The sequence below is a fragment of the Macaca thibetana genome, chromosome 8 (genome assembly GCF_024542745.1).
Source record: "Macaca thibetana thibetana isolate TM-01 chromosome 8, ASM2454274v1, whole genome shotgun sequence".
Lineage (NCBI taxonomy): Eukaryota > Metazoa > Chordata > Mammalia > Primates > Cercopithecidae > Macaca > Macaca thibetana.
Window position 1 is genome coordinate 125,282,240 of NC_065585.1, and position 18,702 is coordinate 125,300,941.

At 40.2% G+C, this 18,702-nt stretch overlaps 1 protein-coding gene and 1 pseudogene across 1 annotated transcript; one reads left to right on the top strand and one right to left on the bottom strand.

Annotated features, from left to right (window-relative positions):
* Positions 1-215: 215 nt before the first annotated feature.
* On the bottom strand, positions 216-10,235 carry LOC126961453 (arylamine N-acetyltransferase 2). Its single transcript, XM_050801878.1, has 2 exons — positions 10,141-10,235; positions 216-1,437 (listed from the first exon to the last, which is right to left on the bottom strand). The coding sequence occupies exon 2, from the start codon at positions 1,306-1,308 to the stop codon at positions 559-561; it is 750 nt and encodes a 249-aa protein (XP_050657835.1). The 5' UTR covers positions 1,309-1,437; positions 10,141-10,235; the 3' UTR covers positions 216-558.
* Positions 10,236-17,390: 7,155 nt separating this feature from the next.
* Positions 17,391-18,372, top strand: LOC126961454 (60S ribosomal protein L10a-like; annotated as a pseudogene).
* Positions 18,373-18,702: the final 330 nt, after the last annotated feature.

Below are 18,702 nucleotides of genomic sequence, written 5' to 3' on the forward strand. Positions count from 1 at the left end.
AATCAGATGTATACAATAAAACTCGTGTTCCCTCTCTTGTGGCAAAGTATGGATGGAAGTAAAAGAATGTAACTAGGAGACAAGAAAGAGGATAAGAGGAAGACTCTACTGAGGAAAACATGCCTAGCCCCATAATATCCTAAGTTGTCTAAAGAAAAACTTTGATTCTCAATATATTAGCCAACAATGTTTTCATATACTTTAGAGATGATGAGTTTTTTTCCACAATATTCTTTATTCATTTACCAGTAAAAATTTACTACGAATTCAACAATAAATCAATATTAAATGTTTTCTAGCATGAATCACTCTGCTTCCCAAGATAATCACATGCCATCCTTAAAATGCCTTTATTTTTATCAGTTTGAAAATGTGTCCTTATGTTTCTTTAAAAGGTTATTGTTTTTCAATAAATGCTGGTATTTTATGGATGAAACTATTTGATGTCTAGGATTTTCTTCAAAATAATGTGAGGGTAGAGAGGATATGTGATTGTACATTAGTTGATAATTAGTGAGTTGGGTGATACATACACAAGGGTTTATTTTGTTCCTTATTCTAAATAGTGAAGGATCCATTACCAGGTTTGGGCACGAGCTTTCTCCCCAAGGAAATCTTAAATATATTTTTCAGCACTTCTTCAACTTCTTCCTCAATCAGAGTTTTAAACTCGATCAGATCTGTATTGTCTTTATAATTGAATATTCTATAGGTGAGGGTGAAGCCCACCAAACAGTGAACCCCTTCTGGGGTCTGCAAGGAACAAAATGATGTGGTTGTAAATGCAGATGTTGGAGACGTTTGCAGGTATGTATTCATAGACTCAAAATCTTCAATTTTTCGAGGTTCAAGCGTAAAAGAGTACACTTTTTGGTGTGTCGTCTTTGGCAGGAGATCAGAATTAAGAAATTCTGTGTTTGGAATATACTGCTCTCTTCTGATTTGGTCCAGGTACCAGATTCCTTTCTCTTCTGTCAAGCGGAAAATGGAAGGCATCTGAGGCTGATCCTTCCCAGAAATTAATTCCAGAGGCTGCCACATCTGGGAGGAGCTTCCAAACCCAGCATCAGCAATGTAGTTCCTGCCATCAATGGTTACCTGCAGGAGAAGGTGAATCATGCCAGTGCTGTATTTGTTAGCTGCAGGGATGTAAACATACCCTCCTAACATTGTGGTCTGAAAACCGATTGTGGTCAGAGCCCAGTACAGAAGTTGATTGACCTGGAGACACCACCCACCCCGGTTTCTTCTTACAATGTGATCAAAAATAGTCTCTAAGCCCAACTCCATAGCTTCCCCACAATGCATGTTAAGGTTCTCAAAGGGAACAGCTCGGATCTGGTGCTCAAGAATGTCAGTTAATGTTTCCAAGTCCAGCTTGTTCCTAGAGTTCTTATAGCCAATTCTTTCAAAATATGCTTCAATGTCCCTGATCCCCTAAGCAAGAAAAACAAAACATAAGAACATATCACTACTTTAGCACTTGGATTTCCTTGAGTGGCTAATTATAGGTATACTGTATTTTAAATACATAAAAACACAATGGTTATAAGTATCTGTCATAATAATTCTTTTGTTAGTATTTTTATTGCATGAATGCCTTTTACATGCATAAGTTCACTTAATAGTCTCAGTACCCTGTAAGGAAAGTGTTATTGTATCTTCCGTCTTTCAAGCATGAGGAGTTGGAAATCCAGATTAAATGAGGAGCCAAATGGTAAACAACTTGTTTGTGGTTTTCTTGGTGATGAGTAAAAAGGAGATTCCAATTGGTATCAATTATAATCAGCTTATAAACAGTTTCTGATATAAGCAGGAGAATTATACAATAGAGGATATGGTATTCATGGTACATGACCCACTTGATTTCCCATTTAGCTGTACCTAACACGAAGCTCCTCACTCAAAAAATTATATTGATTAACTCATTCATTCACTGATTCACGCAAGAAACAGTTTACAGAATACTCTTGATGTGTTTCCTATTGATCTAGTGCTTGCTTGCCCTCAAAAATCTTATATTTTAGTGGGAGTTGAGGTGACACAAATAATAAACTGAATAAATCAATAAAACATGCAGTCTGTTAGATTGTGGTAAGTGCCTGGTGAAAACAAAAAAAGGGGTTAGTGGGTGCACAGGGAGAGCACTGATTTCAAATAAGGTGGTTAAGGAAAGGCTCACTAAGACTTTAAGGATGCTAGAGAATAAGTTCTGTGGATATGTGTGAGGAGGATTGTTCCATGCAGTGGAAGAGAAAGTGCCAGGGTCCTTAGCTGGAACCTGTCTTGAGTGTTCAAGAAACATCCAGGAAGCCAGGGTGAATGGAGTACAGTCAGTGAGAAGGAGACTGAATTGAGATGAGATCTGACAAGTAACAGTGGCCTTGGAGCCAATGGTTACATTTTGGCTTTTATTCTAAACGAGATGAGAAATCAAAGTGAGATAGGATGAGAAAAGGGTTATAAGGGGAACAAGGTTTGCCTAATCAAAGTGATCTGTCTAGCTACTGTGTGGACAACAGGCTGCCCATATTGAGCTCTACGGGCAGTCAGATGAACTTTGTAGGACCAATTCAAACACAACAGCTCTAGGACCAAAGCTTGGCTGATGGATGGCATGTGACCTAAGTAGCTCAATGAAACTCTATTGAGGCATTTTTGCTGAAATCTAAGCACAAATATTCTGCTTCAAGGACAGAAGCTGGGAGGATATCAACCCAAAGTTACTTGGGAGAACCCACTGAAGAACAACACTAACAAAGAATTTACTAGTAACCTGAGCAGGGAAATATGTGACTCTTAGTAACAGCACAGAAGTTTCATGGTGCCCCAAGGTAAAAGCTTCAGAAGTCAGTTTTTCTTTGGCCTTCTCCTGGCCTCCTATCTCTCAGTCCCATTATTCCTCAATGCTGGCCGTACACACTAGAATCTCCTTCCCCAAGGCAGAACCTAGAAATCAGAACTCCTTTTTCTCAAAACCAGCCATAAAGCCTAAAAATATTACTCTAATTTGCCCTCTCCCTTTCTGTGTATGAATTAGCCATAAAGAAATTATCCAACCTACCTTGCTGGATCATAGATCATAAGATCCCTATACCCAGAAGGAAGGAGTACATGCTCAGAGAGGTCAAGAGGAATCTAGACAGACAGGCCTTGCTGGGTTTCCCCAGTCTATTAGCGTTAGGTTATGCCTTTTGGTTCAATCATATTTTTATATGTGCCCATACCTTGTTGCATCTAAGCATAAAAAGGACAATTTCCCTTGTGTGTTTGGGTCTTTATTCTGAAGACTCCAGAATACACACTCCAAACAAATCTGCATGCCTTCTCTTCAACTGATCTATCTTTTGTAAGCTGATTTTTCCGTAATCCTTCAGAGGGTTTCTGGCCCTCACTCATAGGAAGAAAAGCCAACAGCACAGAATTAAGTTATAATGGAAGAAAACATTGGTTTTTTGAAGCTTTAAGATGAAACACTTCAGCATCAGGCTATAGCAACAGATTTAGACCTGAAGAAAAAAAAGTTGCCAGAGCCAGCAAAAAGTTGAAAGAGAGAGTTAACATCCCAGCTGTTCTTAAATGAAGAAAAGGCTGAAAGCAGCAGGATACACCAGAAGTTGACTTCTGAGATATCAGTCTGAGAAGTTTCAAAAAGAAAAAAATAGCATTAAACATTAAAATTTCTTGGAATTTAATGAAGAGCAATTCAATACTTTAAGAAACCCTTATAGTTCTAACCAATGTTTTGGTTTTGTATTGTGTTTTTTTGGTCAAAGCTCAGTTTCCAGAAAGACGACTATAAATAATTCAATTTTAATTAAAGCCAACATAACCACAGACAAAATTTCTTTTATGCATTTGATTATACACATGCCACTTACAACATGACTGGACTTTATGTTGTATCCTAAATTTCACTCTTTCTTAAACAGTCATCTTCAGAGAAAAAAATTTACTATATAAAATTATTTTTCATACAAAATAATTCTCTTTTCTTTTTAATCTCTCTTATCACAAATGCATCTTTATATCTATAACTTTCTTTATATCTCTCTCCCCTACTTACTGGTTCCTTTTTACTTTGTTGCATAAATAACCTTTGAATTAGACAAAAATTATTTTCTTTTTAATGAGAATACATTTTTCTATTTGTCTTATATTTTCTTTTTTCATCAAAAACATGTCTTTCACAGACTTTATATACAGAATTATATATTAAGTGGAAGTTTTATTTTTAGTAACCTTAAACCTAGGAAACACGAAATCCTACACTGCATATCAGGTATCAGCACTTTATAGATGAAATCACTCTACAATGTGTAGGCATGTTTCTCCATATCTCTACTTAATTGGAAATGAGCCAAACTATTAATGAGTACCTATTCTTTAATACAAAACAAGTTTAAGATTTTAAATTTTATAAAAGTTAACCAACAAGCATTTATCACTCCCATTTATATTTATTCAGTTTATTCATTGTTAGCAGTTTACCTAGATTACTTTGAGAACTGTGACATTAGACAAAACTAGTCACATTTAAAGTTATTTCCTTGCTAACCATTTTATAGCCTGTGAATATCAGGTGTTCACCCAAGTATAAACCTTAATGTTAAACATATTTGTTTTTCCAGATAGCTCAGGATTTAGTTGTTTTTATGAAACCCATAATATTAAGCTAGTCTTATCTATTAAAAAAATTACAAGCTGGGTGCAGTGGCTCATGCCTGTCATCTCAGCACTTTGGGAGGCCGAGGTGGGCAGATCATGAGGTCAGGAGTTGGAGACCAGCCTGACCAACGTGGTGAAACCCCGTCTCTACTAAAAATACAAAAATTAGCCGGGTGTGGTGGTGCGCAGCTGTAATCCCAGCTACTCAGGAGGCTGAGGCAGGAGAATCGCTTAAACCCTGGAGGCAGAGGTTGCAGTGAGCCAAGATTACACCACTGCACTCCAGCCTGGGTGACAGAGCGAGATGCCATCACAAAAAAAAAAAAAAAAAAAAAAAAAAAAAAAGGTTTTTAGATTTTAAAGATTGTTTTAAGTTAAATATACGGAGAAAACTAAATATTTATGAAAACTTGATCTTGTAAAAGGAATTCTATATGTAAGCCAGCTGGCTAAAATTTGAAAGGAATTATTTAATTTTTGTATAAATTAAACCTTAAAATAAAAAGCACACTAATGCAGGGCCAGAATCTAGACCCTTATGTCAAAATATCAGGGTTTTGTTAGAGTACTAATATGCTCTTTTATAGAAAACTATAAAATCTCGTAAAAGATTTATAAAAATCTTACCTTGTGTTACAACTAATTAAAATTAAATAGATTTGTTTGTAAGATTTTATTAATGTTAACTTTAGCATTAATAATAAGTTATGCAATGGTAAAATTTAGATTTCTCTTGAATACCATTTTCTTTTAATATTGAGAGATAGTGAAAGATTTTTGCTTACCTTTTGAGAAAACAAAAAAAAAAAAGGAAGAGGAGTTGAGGAAGAGAGACAAATTTAGTTGGCCTCATGCTGTCTTTATTAGGTCTTATTGTTTGTGAAAGTGAGTCTTCTCTCTCAAAGAGTGTAGGTTTTTACTTTTTGAAGTCTTTGAGTTATCACTTTGCTTAAATGAATGACTTATTTTACAATGACCTGTTTGGTGATTGTAATTTGTTTTTCCACCACTATATCTGTCTCTATCTAAATAACTCTAATCAAAATCTCTCCAAAGCGATTACCTTGGCTTTTAATATGTGAAACTTGTTTTAAGTTTCAAAGTGGGGACTGAAGAAAATCAAACTTTCTAAAATCCAATTCTAAATTCAGTCTTGTTGACCTCATTATCTTTTTCAATAGTAAGTCCCCTGCAGCCAAAAACAGACACATTCAGTATATTTGGCATGTTAAAATCATATAGGAAACATTGTCAAATATGAAATGGTGTTCAACTTTATTACAGCTACATTTATATTAAACCTATTACTAGTATGTTTTTCAAAATCGTGGGATATTCCTATCATTCTGATGTCTTCATATATGTTATTAGTGTTTATAATTATTATGTTAAATTGTTATATGCCACAGAAATAACCAAATTTCCTTCTCAAGTGTGTCCTTGATCATGGCTGTCCTAAGACTTCTGTCATTCACAGTTGTTCTCCTTTGATCCTTTTAAAAAGGTGGTTTGCAATTAGCTTAGGACTCTAAGGGGTGCTCTTGAATGAAGCTTTATGATAACTTTGGAGACTGTGCCACTGGTATAGAGAAAAAAAAACTCCCAGGACTCTGATGGAGACTAATATGTTCATGAGGATTGCTGACCCAATATCTAACAGAATAGGAGTTAACTGCATGGACAGAACTAATAGAAGACTGAAATAACCTTTTCATGGGTTTTGTTGAAACACTGCTACTTTTGTTTGTTTTTCAGAGTCAAGAAAATTTTTTTCTTTTTAGATATTTACAGCTTTTAATATTTGTGTAAAGTATACTCTTGTGAGCAAAATTTGAAGCATATTTCCTTTTATCTGCCTGATTTCTCTGAAATTTGGAAACTCAGTGATTATTGCTAATTTATGGGAATATAATTATTTGCAAAAATTCAATTAGAATCTGTTTTCTTTTTTAACAGGACACAAGTGGAGACAAAAGTCAAGGATTTGACTGGAATGGCATATTTTTAAGAAATTGACAGTGACTTTATAAAGCTGATAATAGGCCTGTGGATAAAACTGGCCTCACACCTTGTCTATGCAGTTCCATTACAGGGTCCTTCACAGGTTTCTGGCCTGTAATGGGTAAAAGAAGGTCACATTCCGACAGGCCTAGGAACCCCAAGTTATTTTGGAACCTTGAGAGAGAATTCACTCAATTCGTACAGGTATCTCGTAGAAACAGATAAATCCTTAGTTGGGCTCAGGATGCTTTTAAGAGGTCTAACCTGATATTCTTTACAAAAAAGAATGTTCCAGCAAAACCATTTTTTAAAAAGGAACCTATACAGTGCATATCTATTCTTGCTGCACTTGATGCAAATAATCAGACCAAGTATAGTAACAAAACCTATTTTGCAAATAAATCAGTTCTACTATGTCTTTCATAAAATTGAAGAACTGGAAGCAGAAAAATTATACTTCAAAAACTGTAGTATATCTTATTATCTTATTATCTTCTGGCCTTGTCCATTGTTTTTTCAGTTTTTATTATTTTTTACAATTTAGACCAAATCCTGAATTTTTTCCTGGCTATAAGTCTCCAAAGTAACATTTTCAATGTTTTCTCCCATTTTTCTTACTTGAATTCACTAGAAATTAAAACTGGGGTTTTCTTAAAGTCTTGCAAAGTGAAGGTATCTGGAGAAAATAACAGTAACTTATAAACAACCTTCATGTACACCTGCTGATGCGAGGTCTTCTCAGAAAGTTCACTTGAACACCTGGTTTGAACTTCCAGAAAAATCTGGAAGATTGCCACTGTAATATGAAGATGCCTGAGAGATTGTAGAAAAGCTAGTCTATAGATAGACTACTCCAGATATTAACCTTTATTATTTTTTTCTGTTTCTATAGAGATGCCTCCTACTAGAAATCTGATTGCCTACATTATGTCTAGAGGCCTAAACCATTTGCAGTGCCACCTCCTGGAATGGGACATAGCTATTTAACTGAAATGATCTCGCCTCAAAACCAAGAGACTGCCTAAAGAAGATATGGAATGATATATTTAAATTTGCTCATTTATATTTATCCTGAATTTGTTTTTCCACTGCTGTGACTGTCTCTATCTAAATACTTCTAACCCAAATCTCTCCAAAGCTATTACCTTGGCTTTTAGTATGTGAAACTTGTTTTAAATTTCAAAGTGGAGACTGAAGAAAATCAAAATATTTTACCCTCGAATATATTTCTTTGACATATTTAAAAATGGTTGCCACTGGCCAACAAGCAGAAGTAGCATTGCAAAACTGTCTTAACTGAGGAAAATTTGCGTCTGTGGACAATGTCCATTAATGCAGCCATGCCCCCTCTCCTTTCTAAGCCTTTCCCAGGATCCAGAGAGATTGAGAGTCTGACACCTTTAAAGATCTGGATAGAAACATTTACCATCTATTGTTTATGAGAAAAGGTTCGTCTACATAACAAGGGCACCTTTGCTAGCCAAGTTTCTTCCTTCCTCTCTTTCTTAACCTGTGTTGCCAGTAAAACTAATTTACCTGTTTGTGGCCATGCTTTGAGTCTCCACTCTTTACTGTGGCCTCACAGTAAATTTCTGTAACTTATTGGAATTTCTGTAACTTATTGGAAAGTTGGGTCTTCATTCTCATGTTTCCCGAGTGTGGTGGTTAATATTGAGTGTCAACTTGATTGGACTGAAGGATGCAAAGTATTGTTCCTGGGTGTCTGTGAGGGTGTTGCCAAAGGAAATTAACATTTGAGTCAGTGGACTGGGAAAAGGAGACCCACCCTTATTCTGGGTGGGCACAATCTAATCAGCTGCCAGCACAGCCAGAATGAAAGCAGGCAGAAGAATGTGGAAAGATTAGACTGGCTTAGTCTTCCAGCCTACATCTTTCTCCTGTGCTGGATGCTTCCTGCCCTTGAACATCAAACTCCAAGTTCTTCAGCTTTTTGACTCTTGGACCTTGGACAACAGACTGAAGGCTTCACTGTTGGCTTCCCTACTTTTGAGGTTTTGGGACTCGGACTGGCTTCCTTGCTCCTCAGCTTGCAGACGGCTTACTGTGGGACTTCACCTTGTGATCATGTGACTCACTACTCCTTAATAAACTCCTCTTTATATATACATCAATCCTATTAGTTCTGGCCCTCTAAAGGGCCCTAGCTAATAGACCATGTATATACATTAAATAAATTTGTATTCCCTTTCCCTTATTAATCAATCTGTCCCATGTGAGTGATTTTTAGTAAAGCTTTAGGGGGCCAACAGCCTATGGCCCCCACATAAGGTGTACATTGGCTCTGCCTGAAAATCTGATACATCTTGAAGTAGGAGAGTTTATAGGACAAAGGTGGATTCAAAGATTTTCTGATTGGCAATTGGTTGAAAGAGTTAAGCTTTGTCTGAAGACTTGCAATCAGTATGTGGCAGGACAGGCCATAGACAAAACCCCTCAGATGCAGAGTTAAAGAAGGAAGGGCTTTATTCAGTTGGGAGCTTTGGCAAGACTCCCATCTCCAACAACTGAGCTCCCTGAGTGAGCAATTCCTGTCCCTTTTAAGGGCTCACAACTCTAAGGAGGTCCGTGTGAGAGGGTCATGATCGATTGAGCAAGCAGGGGGTAAGTGACTGGGGGCTGCATGCACCAGTAATTAGAATGGAACAAAACAGGGCAGGAATTTTCACAGTGCTTTTCTATAATCTGTAATCTATAGATAACATAACCAATTAGGTCAGGGATCAATCTTTAGCAGGTCCAGGGTATGGCACCAGGCTGTCTGCTTGTGGATTTCATTTCTGCCTTTTAGTTTTTACTTCTTTCTTTGGAGGCAGAAATTGGGCAAAAGACAATATGAGGGGTAGTCTCCTCCCTGAAGTATAATGAAATGCTTGAGTTAAAGGGGGTTGTGGGAACCATGGTTCATGCCATATAGACGAAACCTCCAGCCAGCAGCCTTAGAGAAAACAGATGGTAAATATCTCTTTTCAAATTTTTAAGGTGGCAGACTCTCATTTAATCTCTCCTCAATCAGAGCAGAGCCAGAAACAGGCAAATTTCCCCCACAAAAGATGATTTTGCAAGATCATTTCAATATATGTCAAAGAAATATAATTTGAGGATTAAATATATTGATTTCCTTCAAAGTCTGCTATTGTCATGTGATGCCAAACCAGAGTCATATTGGAATTTGGTATCTTACTCCCACAAAGAGTCCATTTTGCCAGTCTTATGATCACTATTTCAATGTTAATGCTGGTCAGTTGTGCCTGAACTCCGAAAGGGAGTGTGTATAATGAGGTGTGTCTGACCTCCCTTTCCATTATGGCCTGGAATTTAGTTTTCCAAGTTTCTCTGGGGTCGCCTAGGACAAGAGGGGATCCATTCAGTCAGTAGGAGGACTTGATTTTATTTTTGATTTATACCCCAATTTCAAAGTACACTGCAAATTACTTTCAAAGTTCTACTTACTTTGGCCAGCAACCAGGAACTAGGCTGAATGCAATCCTCTTGCTTCCAAGGTCTGTAATAAAGTGATCTCCCTTCCAAAGTCTGCAAGGGAAGTGATCTCACTGGAATTCCGTATCACCTTGACCCAGAGTCTAGTTAGGATCACCTCAGGGATCTCTGGGAAATGTAGTTGCAGGGCCTCAGATTGCCTCTGTGAATCTCTTATGCAAATCTTTTCATTAAAAATGGTGTGGATAATTATATTATCTGATGACACCCATGCCACAGGCTAGGAGAGCTCTGCCCTTGTATTTCACCTAGTTCTTGCTCTCTGGAAGTCTGATGCCAGACTTCCCATGTGTGATATGGAAGGTGAGAGCTTGAAACAGGTCAAGGGGAAAAGCAGAACCAGTAACTTAGAAGAGGCAGAAGAGGAAGATGAAAGGTTTTAGTCACACTGTCAGATTATGGCACTCTTTCTTCATCAATTCCTATAAGGCCTCTCGTTTTCTTCTGCCCTTTTCATATCTCATCCTCACTCTCATCCACTTCTTTACCCAAAGGTACCACACAATGTGTCTGAAATAACTCGATGCATGTGGCATAAGTGTCACATGTATCATATGGCTTTGTTGCTGCTTTTTAATTTACATTAATACGAATGTAAATTTTTATTTACATTAATATAAAATATTAACATTGTATATAATGTTTTTTGACACATAACAGTTGTATATATTTATTTGGTAGAGTGTGATGTTCTGATTCATGCATACATTGTGTAAAGATCAAATCCTGGTAATTAGCATATCTGTCACCTCAAACATTTATCATCGCTTTGTCATGAGAACATTCAAAATCCTTCCTTTTTTTCTAGCTTCCATACCCTTTTCTCTCCAGTCTCCAGTAACAACTCTTAACTTTCTACTACTCTAACTATTCTACTCTTAACTTCTATGAGATCAGTTATTTTAGATTCCACATATGAGTGAGATCTGTAGTTTTCATGAGGTAATTGTTGCCTTCAGCACCTACTGTTCCACTACATACCTCTGGTGTCCTGCCACATGAACTTGGGACTCTCTGTGGGAAGGCTTTCTTTTGGCCTGTGCTTGGGCAGATGAACTGCAAATTAATGCACCTGGGACCACCACTCAGCCTAGAAGACAGGAATTGGAGAGTTAATATCCTTGTTTTCTACATGCTAAGGTGGGATTACTCTTAGGTATGTACAAAACTGCCTCCTGGTGTTGTCTACTGGGATTATGCTCCCTTTCTTCACAGGCAACTTGCCAACAATGCACCTTTTTATTGTTTCTCAAGGTGTACTGGGTTCACTGTTTCACTCCCGCACTGGTGATTCCTTAAATCATCTTCTAAATCAAAATAAGCCACTGGAATACAAATCTTTGTCTTGGGGCCTGGTTTTTAGAGAAACCCAGCCTAAGTCTTTTTAACTTACCAGTTCCACTTGTGAAGGACATTTGATTTCCTCCTCCTCCTGGTTATTATCAACACTGATGTGATGAATACCTTTCTAGACATCCCCTGTAGATTAGCAGAGCATCACTGGGATATACGTATTAGGAAAGGGATCTGTGGAGGGACAGATCATAGATGTACTGTATTTTTCTTTTGGCACTGCCAGATTTCTTTCCTTTTGTGTAGAAGAATTCCTACTTTCCTCATATCCTGATTGACACTTGGTGTTAGTCACCTTCAAACGTTTGACAGTTTTATGTATCTAAGATGATAGCTCAGGGTTCTTTTCATTTTCACTTCTCTGATTCCCAGTGAATAGGGGTGAATAGGTTCTTCACATACCTATTGACCTTCACATTTCCATTTGTGAGTTAAATGGCAAGGTTTTAAGAAAGAACTCCTTCTGCCAAATTAGTCAGGACACACAGGCGAAGAGAGATGGATTAAAATTCAGATCTTGCTGGAAAACCTTTGGCCAAGATGGGGATGAGACAGGGGCAGAGGAAGTAATTCCAGCATGTAGGATTGTGATCTGGACCATTTTTGATGCAGTATAGGAGAGGAATTTTCAATGGATTATGGTCATTTTTCTCCTTGATTGTTGGAAACTTGATGCCTGGAATTAAAATGTTACCATCCAGATTGGCACATGTATAATTCTGAGATTGCCTCTAATTATTGTCATTGTGACTGAAATTCTTCAGGATGTCCAGCAAGAATCCTCATGGGAAACTATGAGATGAGGAGACTTGTGACTAAGGGAGAGTTAGACCAGAGTCAAGAATCCTGGTGTCCAAGGGCAGAAACACCTGAGGCTGGGGGTTTGAGATGTCAGAGAGCTTGACAATACCCTACAGCCTCCCACACGGTGCTCATCAAGACTCAAGCCAAAATTTTACTTCATCAAAGTTTTGCATGTGGAGGAGGAGGAGAATTGGGGAATACCTGAGCTGTCACTGAGCACTTCCTACCATACAAGTGAGAGATACAGAGATGGGCTGGATAACAACAGTGATACCATAAAGAAAAGCTCCTTCTTCACTGTGACTTATACAAGTAGAAAGCATGTTTTTGTGTCTTCAAAGAAAAGCATTAGAGTTAGTTATGTCTAGTTTAAAGATTCTAACAAGTGCTAACTCACTTCTGTGTCAAGATTCTAAAGTTTGATAATTGACTCTGTTTCCTTGCTAATAACAGCAACAAAACTTACACTTTTGCAGAGAAAGAAATAAATGTTCTTCCTTTCCTGATCTTCTCTGAAGAAGGGCTCTATATCCAAGCTAATTTTGTTTTGTTTTGTTTTATGCTTATTATCTATTTTAACATTTAGCATAACTTCTGGTTTTCACTTTAACAAGTAAAGTTTGGGATTATCCCTCCCATCTTCTCATCAATGAGAAAACTAAACAAACTGAAAATAAATCTTCTGAGATCCATGATAGAATTGAAGTCACAGAGCAAAGTGCTGTCCTGAAAACAGACAGATAAAGACAGATAATCGCAATTTATTCTCAATTCTAGGAACTAAAGCCCAGGTTTAGAAGACCACAGATGAAGCCAGTATTTTTAGGAACATGTAATAATTCATGAATTGTTGAGGCTCAGTGCAGACAAGCTTGAGAGTTTCAAGTTCTTGGGTGCTCAGTCTCATGGGGTCTTTACACTTTTGTGTTTTTCCTCCAGGATCCCCACCAAGTTCTCACTGCGAATGCTGGAGAATAGTCTCTTCATGCTCCTAGCAGAAGGCGGAGAAAAATAACCATTGTGATGTAAGTCCAGAACATTCTGGTCCTCCCTCCCTCAAGGGAAATTACAAGGGCTTAACTGAAGTGAGGTAAGAGAAACATTCAGCCCAACCCCTCTAGCATTCCTGTTTCACCTAAGTGGAGGGGACGGGGGAATGGATGCTGAGAAGCACTTTCGAAGGTCATATCCCAGGGCAAAGGCTCACTAGAAGATAGCGATTTCATCAAAGGACTATGGAATGTTTCTCTTTCCCCCATACATTAAAACCACTTCGACTGCAGGAGAAAATACAGAAGGCCTGGGGCCAGAACAATGCTAAGGAGCTGAGGCCAAGCGCTTTGGAGAAAAGGCGACGAGAGAAGGAGCGGTACCGTTAGAAGAAGCGAAGGAACTGCGGCAAAAGGGAATGCAGAAAAGGCCAAGGTCGAGAGGGCGAGGGCCAGGGCGGCGACTAAGCCCACTCCCGAGGTGGCCTGCAAGAAGCCGCAAGAGCCGTCGGGGCTGGTAGTCCACAAGGTGGAAGTGAGTGACCATGAGTCGGCCAGCAAGCCGCAAAGAGGAGGAAGAGGCAGGAGGTGAAGGGGAGCGTTGCGGAGCCGAAAGGGAGGAAGCCCGGACGCTGCTGAAGCCCGGGGGCGAGACCAGCGGAAGGCGCGAGAGCTGGAGGCCAACGTGAAGCGGAAGCGGAGAGACCTGCCGAACCAGGCAGACGGCGCAACAATCCGGAACCCCCAGCGCCTCCCATAGAAGCCTGAGGCGCAAGGAGAAGTGCTGGAGCGGTGGCGGCGGCGCATGCGGGGGCAGCGCTGGGCGGACAAGGTGAAGAAGCGGCGGCGCCAGAACCTGCGCAGGAAGAAGGCGGCCAGCGTCCCGCGCTCCCTGCACGGGGCCCGCAAGGAGCGTGCGATCCCGTCTCGGACCCGGAGCGCGCCGGCCTCGTGGGGGCGCCTGAGGACTCCTCCCTTCCCCCACCTCAGGCCCAGCGTGTCCCTGGCCTGGGCCTTTCCCACCTGGGGCTGCCGTCTCTGTCCTGGGAGTCTCGAGGCGCCCCTCCGAGTCCTTGTGTGATGCCGGCTCCTCCCGCAACCTCTGTGGAACTCGGCTTCTCCATGTGAAAGGGACACAGTCTTGTTCATCTGAGTTGTGAGGCCTCAGATCAGGCACGCAGAAAAGAATGTTTCAGCGTCGTCCTTGAACACAGGGCGCAGATCCTTCAGACCCCAGGGAAAGAGTGAACCAGATCCAGCCCTCTATAGTCTTCTCGGTGAGGCCTGAGAGCTTCCCAGAGGTTTGCAGACTCAGGGAAGAGGAACGTTGGTAGGGGTGGGTGGGAGGAGTTTGTGGTGAGAAAGTCACAGGCCTTCTTCCCCTGCCCGTGTTCACAGGGGCCACAGGACAGGAAGAGAATGTCTTTTGCCGATTATCCGCATTAGTCCAAAACTCACTGGAAGGGAGGACAATCCCTGGGGTGCATGGGCACCTGGCATTCGGGAGAACCTGGAGCCCATCCAGGCACCGTGTGTCCGGGACAGAACACCATGGCCTTCTCTACTCTCTTGGCTTCTGCCTGTTTGAGTCTCTTTCTTTTCTCTTTCTTAGTAGCCCGGGGAAGCATTTTACAGCTCAGAATTCAAAGGGTGGAAGGGAGCTGTACCTTTCCAGATCATGGCTGTGAGTTGGGCCACATGGCCACCTCTGAACCAGTTGCTGGCTCCAATTGTGGGGCGGTGACTGACATGCCTCGCTACCCTCCTGGAGTCAGGGAGGAAAAGTTTCCTGGCAGAGGGTGGAGCTGGGTGGGGGTAGAGGGAGCTTTGCTGTTACCTAATGAGAGGGGTAGGGGTGAAGACAGACAGCAGATGTCAGATGGCTTCTGTCCCAGGTGAGTGCTTTGCTGCAGAAGTGGTCCAGTGTGGCTGGTGTTTTCTAAGTGTCTTGGAGTGAGGAAATCACACTTATTGAGCAGTTGTTCAGACATGAGGCCCCTCACTCCCTAAATATTTAATAAAATGGGTAATTTTCCCATGGTACACAATTTAAAACAGACTTCGAATTGATAATGTAGCATGCTAGATGTTCTCAGAAGCCTCTCTGGTGTGGCTGAACTGAAAATGCTTGATAGATTTTTTTTTTAACGAATGACTGGGTTGGTGGGAAGTGAAGAGATGACTGACCTGAGATTTTCCCAACTTGGTGAAAGAGAACAGTCTTGAGATTTGGGAAACCTGTGGCAGCCATGGAGATGCACCTCTTGATCTTTTTTGAGAAATAACTGGCCGTTCAGCTGCAAGGAGTGTAGACTGTTGACAGTCCAGACCGTTGCCTTCTGCATCTGCCTCAGCCATTGAACTAAGGACATGCACTGCGTAGGTGGCCTCCAGCCAGTGACTAACCACTCCTTTAATAGGCAGACTGCTCCAGGGATCCCTGTGAGTTATTTGAGATTGTCCATTCTGCATCATGTTGTGAGGCTCTCCTGGTACCATTCTGCTTCCGGCCCTTGTCTTTCACAGGTGTTAGCCCTTGATAGCCCTTTTACACTCCTCACTTAGTCTCTGAATCTGTTTGCTGGAGGAATGAAAGTGACACAGCTTCCAACAACTTCCAAGTAAGTTCTTGGAAACAACACACACCCTGGGGTATCTACACGTCACTGTAGAACATAAAAACAGGATTCAACAATCTTACAGTCCTTAGCCAGAGAAGAAAAACAGGTGCCCTGAGAAGGAAGACAGATTGACAGCTGATTTCTCAACAGCAACAATGAAAGCTGGAAAAACGAAAACTGCTGAGGAAAGGAGAAATCTAGAATTCACTACCCCTGTAAATATTTTTCACTTTGAGTGCCAATTGTTAATTATTTTTGCTTGCTGAAAAAAATCCCTTCATGTCATCCTATCTCTTAAGAAAATGAAACTTAAGAAGGAAGATGATTTTACAAAGAAATGGTAAGCACAGACAAGGGGGATGTTTTGAATCTAAACATGCCGATTGCATGAAACTGGTCTTCATTTTGGTAGGCAGCAGCCATCAATGGCTATTTAAATTAAATAAACTTGGTCAGGCACAGTGGCTCATGCCAGTAATCTCAACACTTTGGGAGACCAAGGCAGGGAGACCAACTTGAAGTTGGGAATTTGAGACCAGCCTGGCAAATGTGGTGAAACTCGTCTCCACTAAAAATGCAAAGTTCCGCCGGGTGTGGTGCCGGCTGCCTGTAATCACAGCTACTTAGGGAACCGAGGCAGGAGAATCACAAACCTGGGAGGCAGAGGTTGCAGTGAGCCAAGATCATACCACTGCGCTCCAGCCAGAGCAAGAGAGCAAAACTCCATCTCAAATAAATTATCAATTAATAAATTGAATTAATTAAATTGAATATTCAGTTCCTGGGTTGTATTAGCCACATTTTAAGTGCCCAGTGACCCTAGTGATTAACACACTGGATAGCACAGATACAGAACATTTATATATCAAAGAAGGTTATTGGTCAATGCTGGTGTAAAACAACATTTTGTAATTTGTAGGATTACAAATCAAGGTATATCTAGAATATTGGACAATATGATACGTAAGTTATAGAAGTGGCTGGAATTGAATTATTCTCAGGTTTTCATATGTAAGGAGTAAAAATTAGAATTAAATATGCGTATTCTAAGATAACCACCAAAAGAGAGAAACGGTATAAACTAAAAGGGAAACACATGGAATGAGGTGGAAACATTTCAATCCAGCAGGAGGGCAGAGAGAAAGAATAAAACCTAGGAACTAAGGTGAATGGAAGATACAAACTATGATGGAAGAATTAAATCCAAATCTATAGGCAATCAACACGAACGCAAATTGATTAAACCCAGATGAATCTTGGTGGCATGTGAATAATAATAAACCTGTACATAAAAGTGTTTTGACTCTTCAAAGAGACAAGGATTGTAATGCCCCCCCCCCAAAAATTATAAAATCGAATCACCCTGAGGTTATAAAATCTTTCTACAGCTTCCAAATAAGTCATAAACTCCAATATCACTGCTTTCAGCTGGATGATTAGATATCATTTGAGAGATTCCCTCAGTTAAAAGGAGGTCTTGCTGTTTTCTGGTTAGTGCTGCGTGAGACGCCATGAGAGCAAAGTCTCTGGCGACACTCTGTACCAGGCAGTGCAGAAAGTCCTGAACAGGAAGCAGCACAAGTGCCGGAAGTTTTTGGAGACAGTAGAGTTGCAGATCAGCTTGAAGAACTGTGACCCCTAGAAGGACAAATGCTTCTCAGGCTTAAGTCCACTCCCCACCCCAAGTTCTGCCTGTGTTCCCTGGGGGACCGACAGCACTGTGATGAGGCCAGGGCCATAGGTATCCCCGACATGAACATCGAGATGATGATGATGAAAAAACTCAATGAGAATAAACTGGTCAAAAAGCTGGCCAAGAAGTATGATGCATTTTTGGCTTCAGAGTCTCTGATCAAGCAGATCCCACGAATCCTCGGCTCAGGTCTAAATAAAGCAGGAAAGTTCCCTTCTCTGCTCACATACAACAAACCCATGGTGGCTAAAGGGGATGAGGCCACGCCCACAATCAAGTTCCATATGAAGAAAGTGGTATGTCTGGCTGTGGCTGTTGGCCATGTGAAGATGACAGACGATGAGTTTGTGTAAAACATTCACCTGGCTGTCAACTTCCTGGTGTCATTGCTCAAGAAAAACTGGAAGAATGTCTGGGCCTTATATATCAAAAGCACTGTGGGCAAGCGCCAGCACCTATATTAAGGCACATTGGAATGAACTCTAATGCTACCAGAAAAAAAAAAAAAAAAGATCTTTATCAAATCCCGTCAACTAATCTTTGCGCTGTTAAATTGCAAGGCTTTGATCCCTGGGTACACCTGTCTCATCTAAAAGGGGGCACTTGACTTCTATTGAATCTTAAATATCAACCCTGGTATCTGGCACTAAATTCAAGTTAACCAAAGCCTCATCTTCAGACCTGGGAGAAGATGACCGTCAAAATAAACTGCTTTCATATGACACTGGGCCAGTTAAATCGTAACTATTGATTTAGCAATTTTTCCTTCATCTGAATTAATATACTTTGTTTTATGCCTTAATGCTAGATAATTTTGAATTGTCCAGATACCTATGAGTGTCCTTTTCCTTTCATTGTCAGAGCTAGGCAGCACTTATGTCCTTTTTGTTTAAAACATTGCTAATTCTATGCATGGCTTACAAAATTGGGTAAAACAACAAAAATTACCTTTCTCCTCTCTACCTGATGTATCTGAAACTTAAAAACCATTCAGAATCCACTGAGCCTGATCTATGTTCATTGCTAATGCTCCGCTGCTAAAACTGTGTAAGCA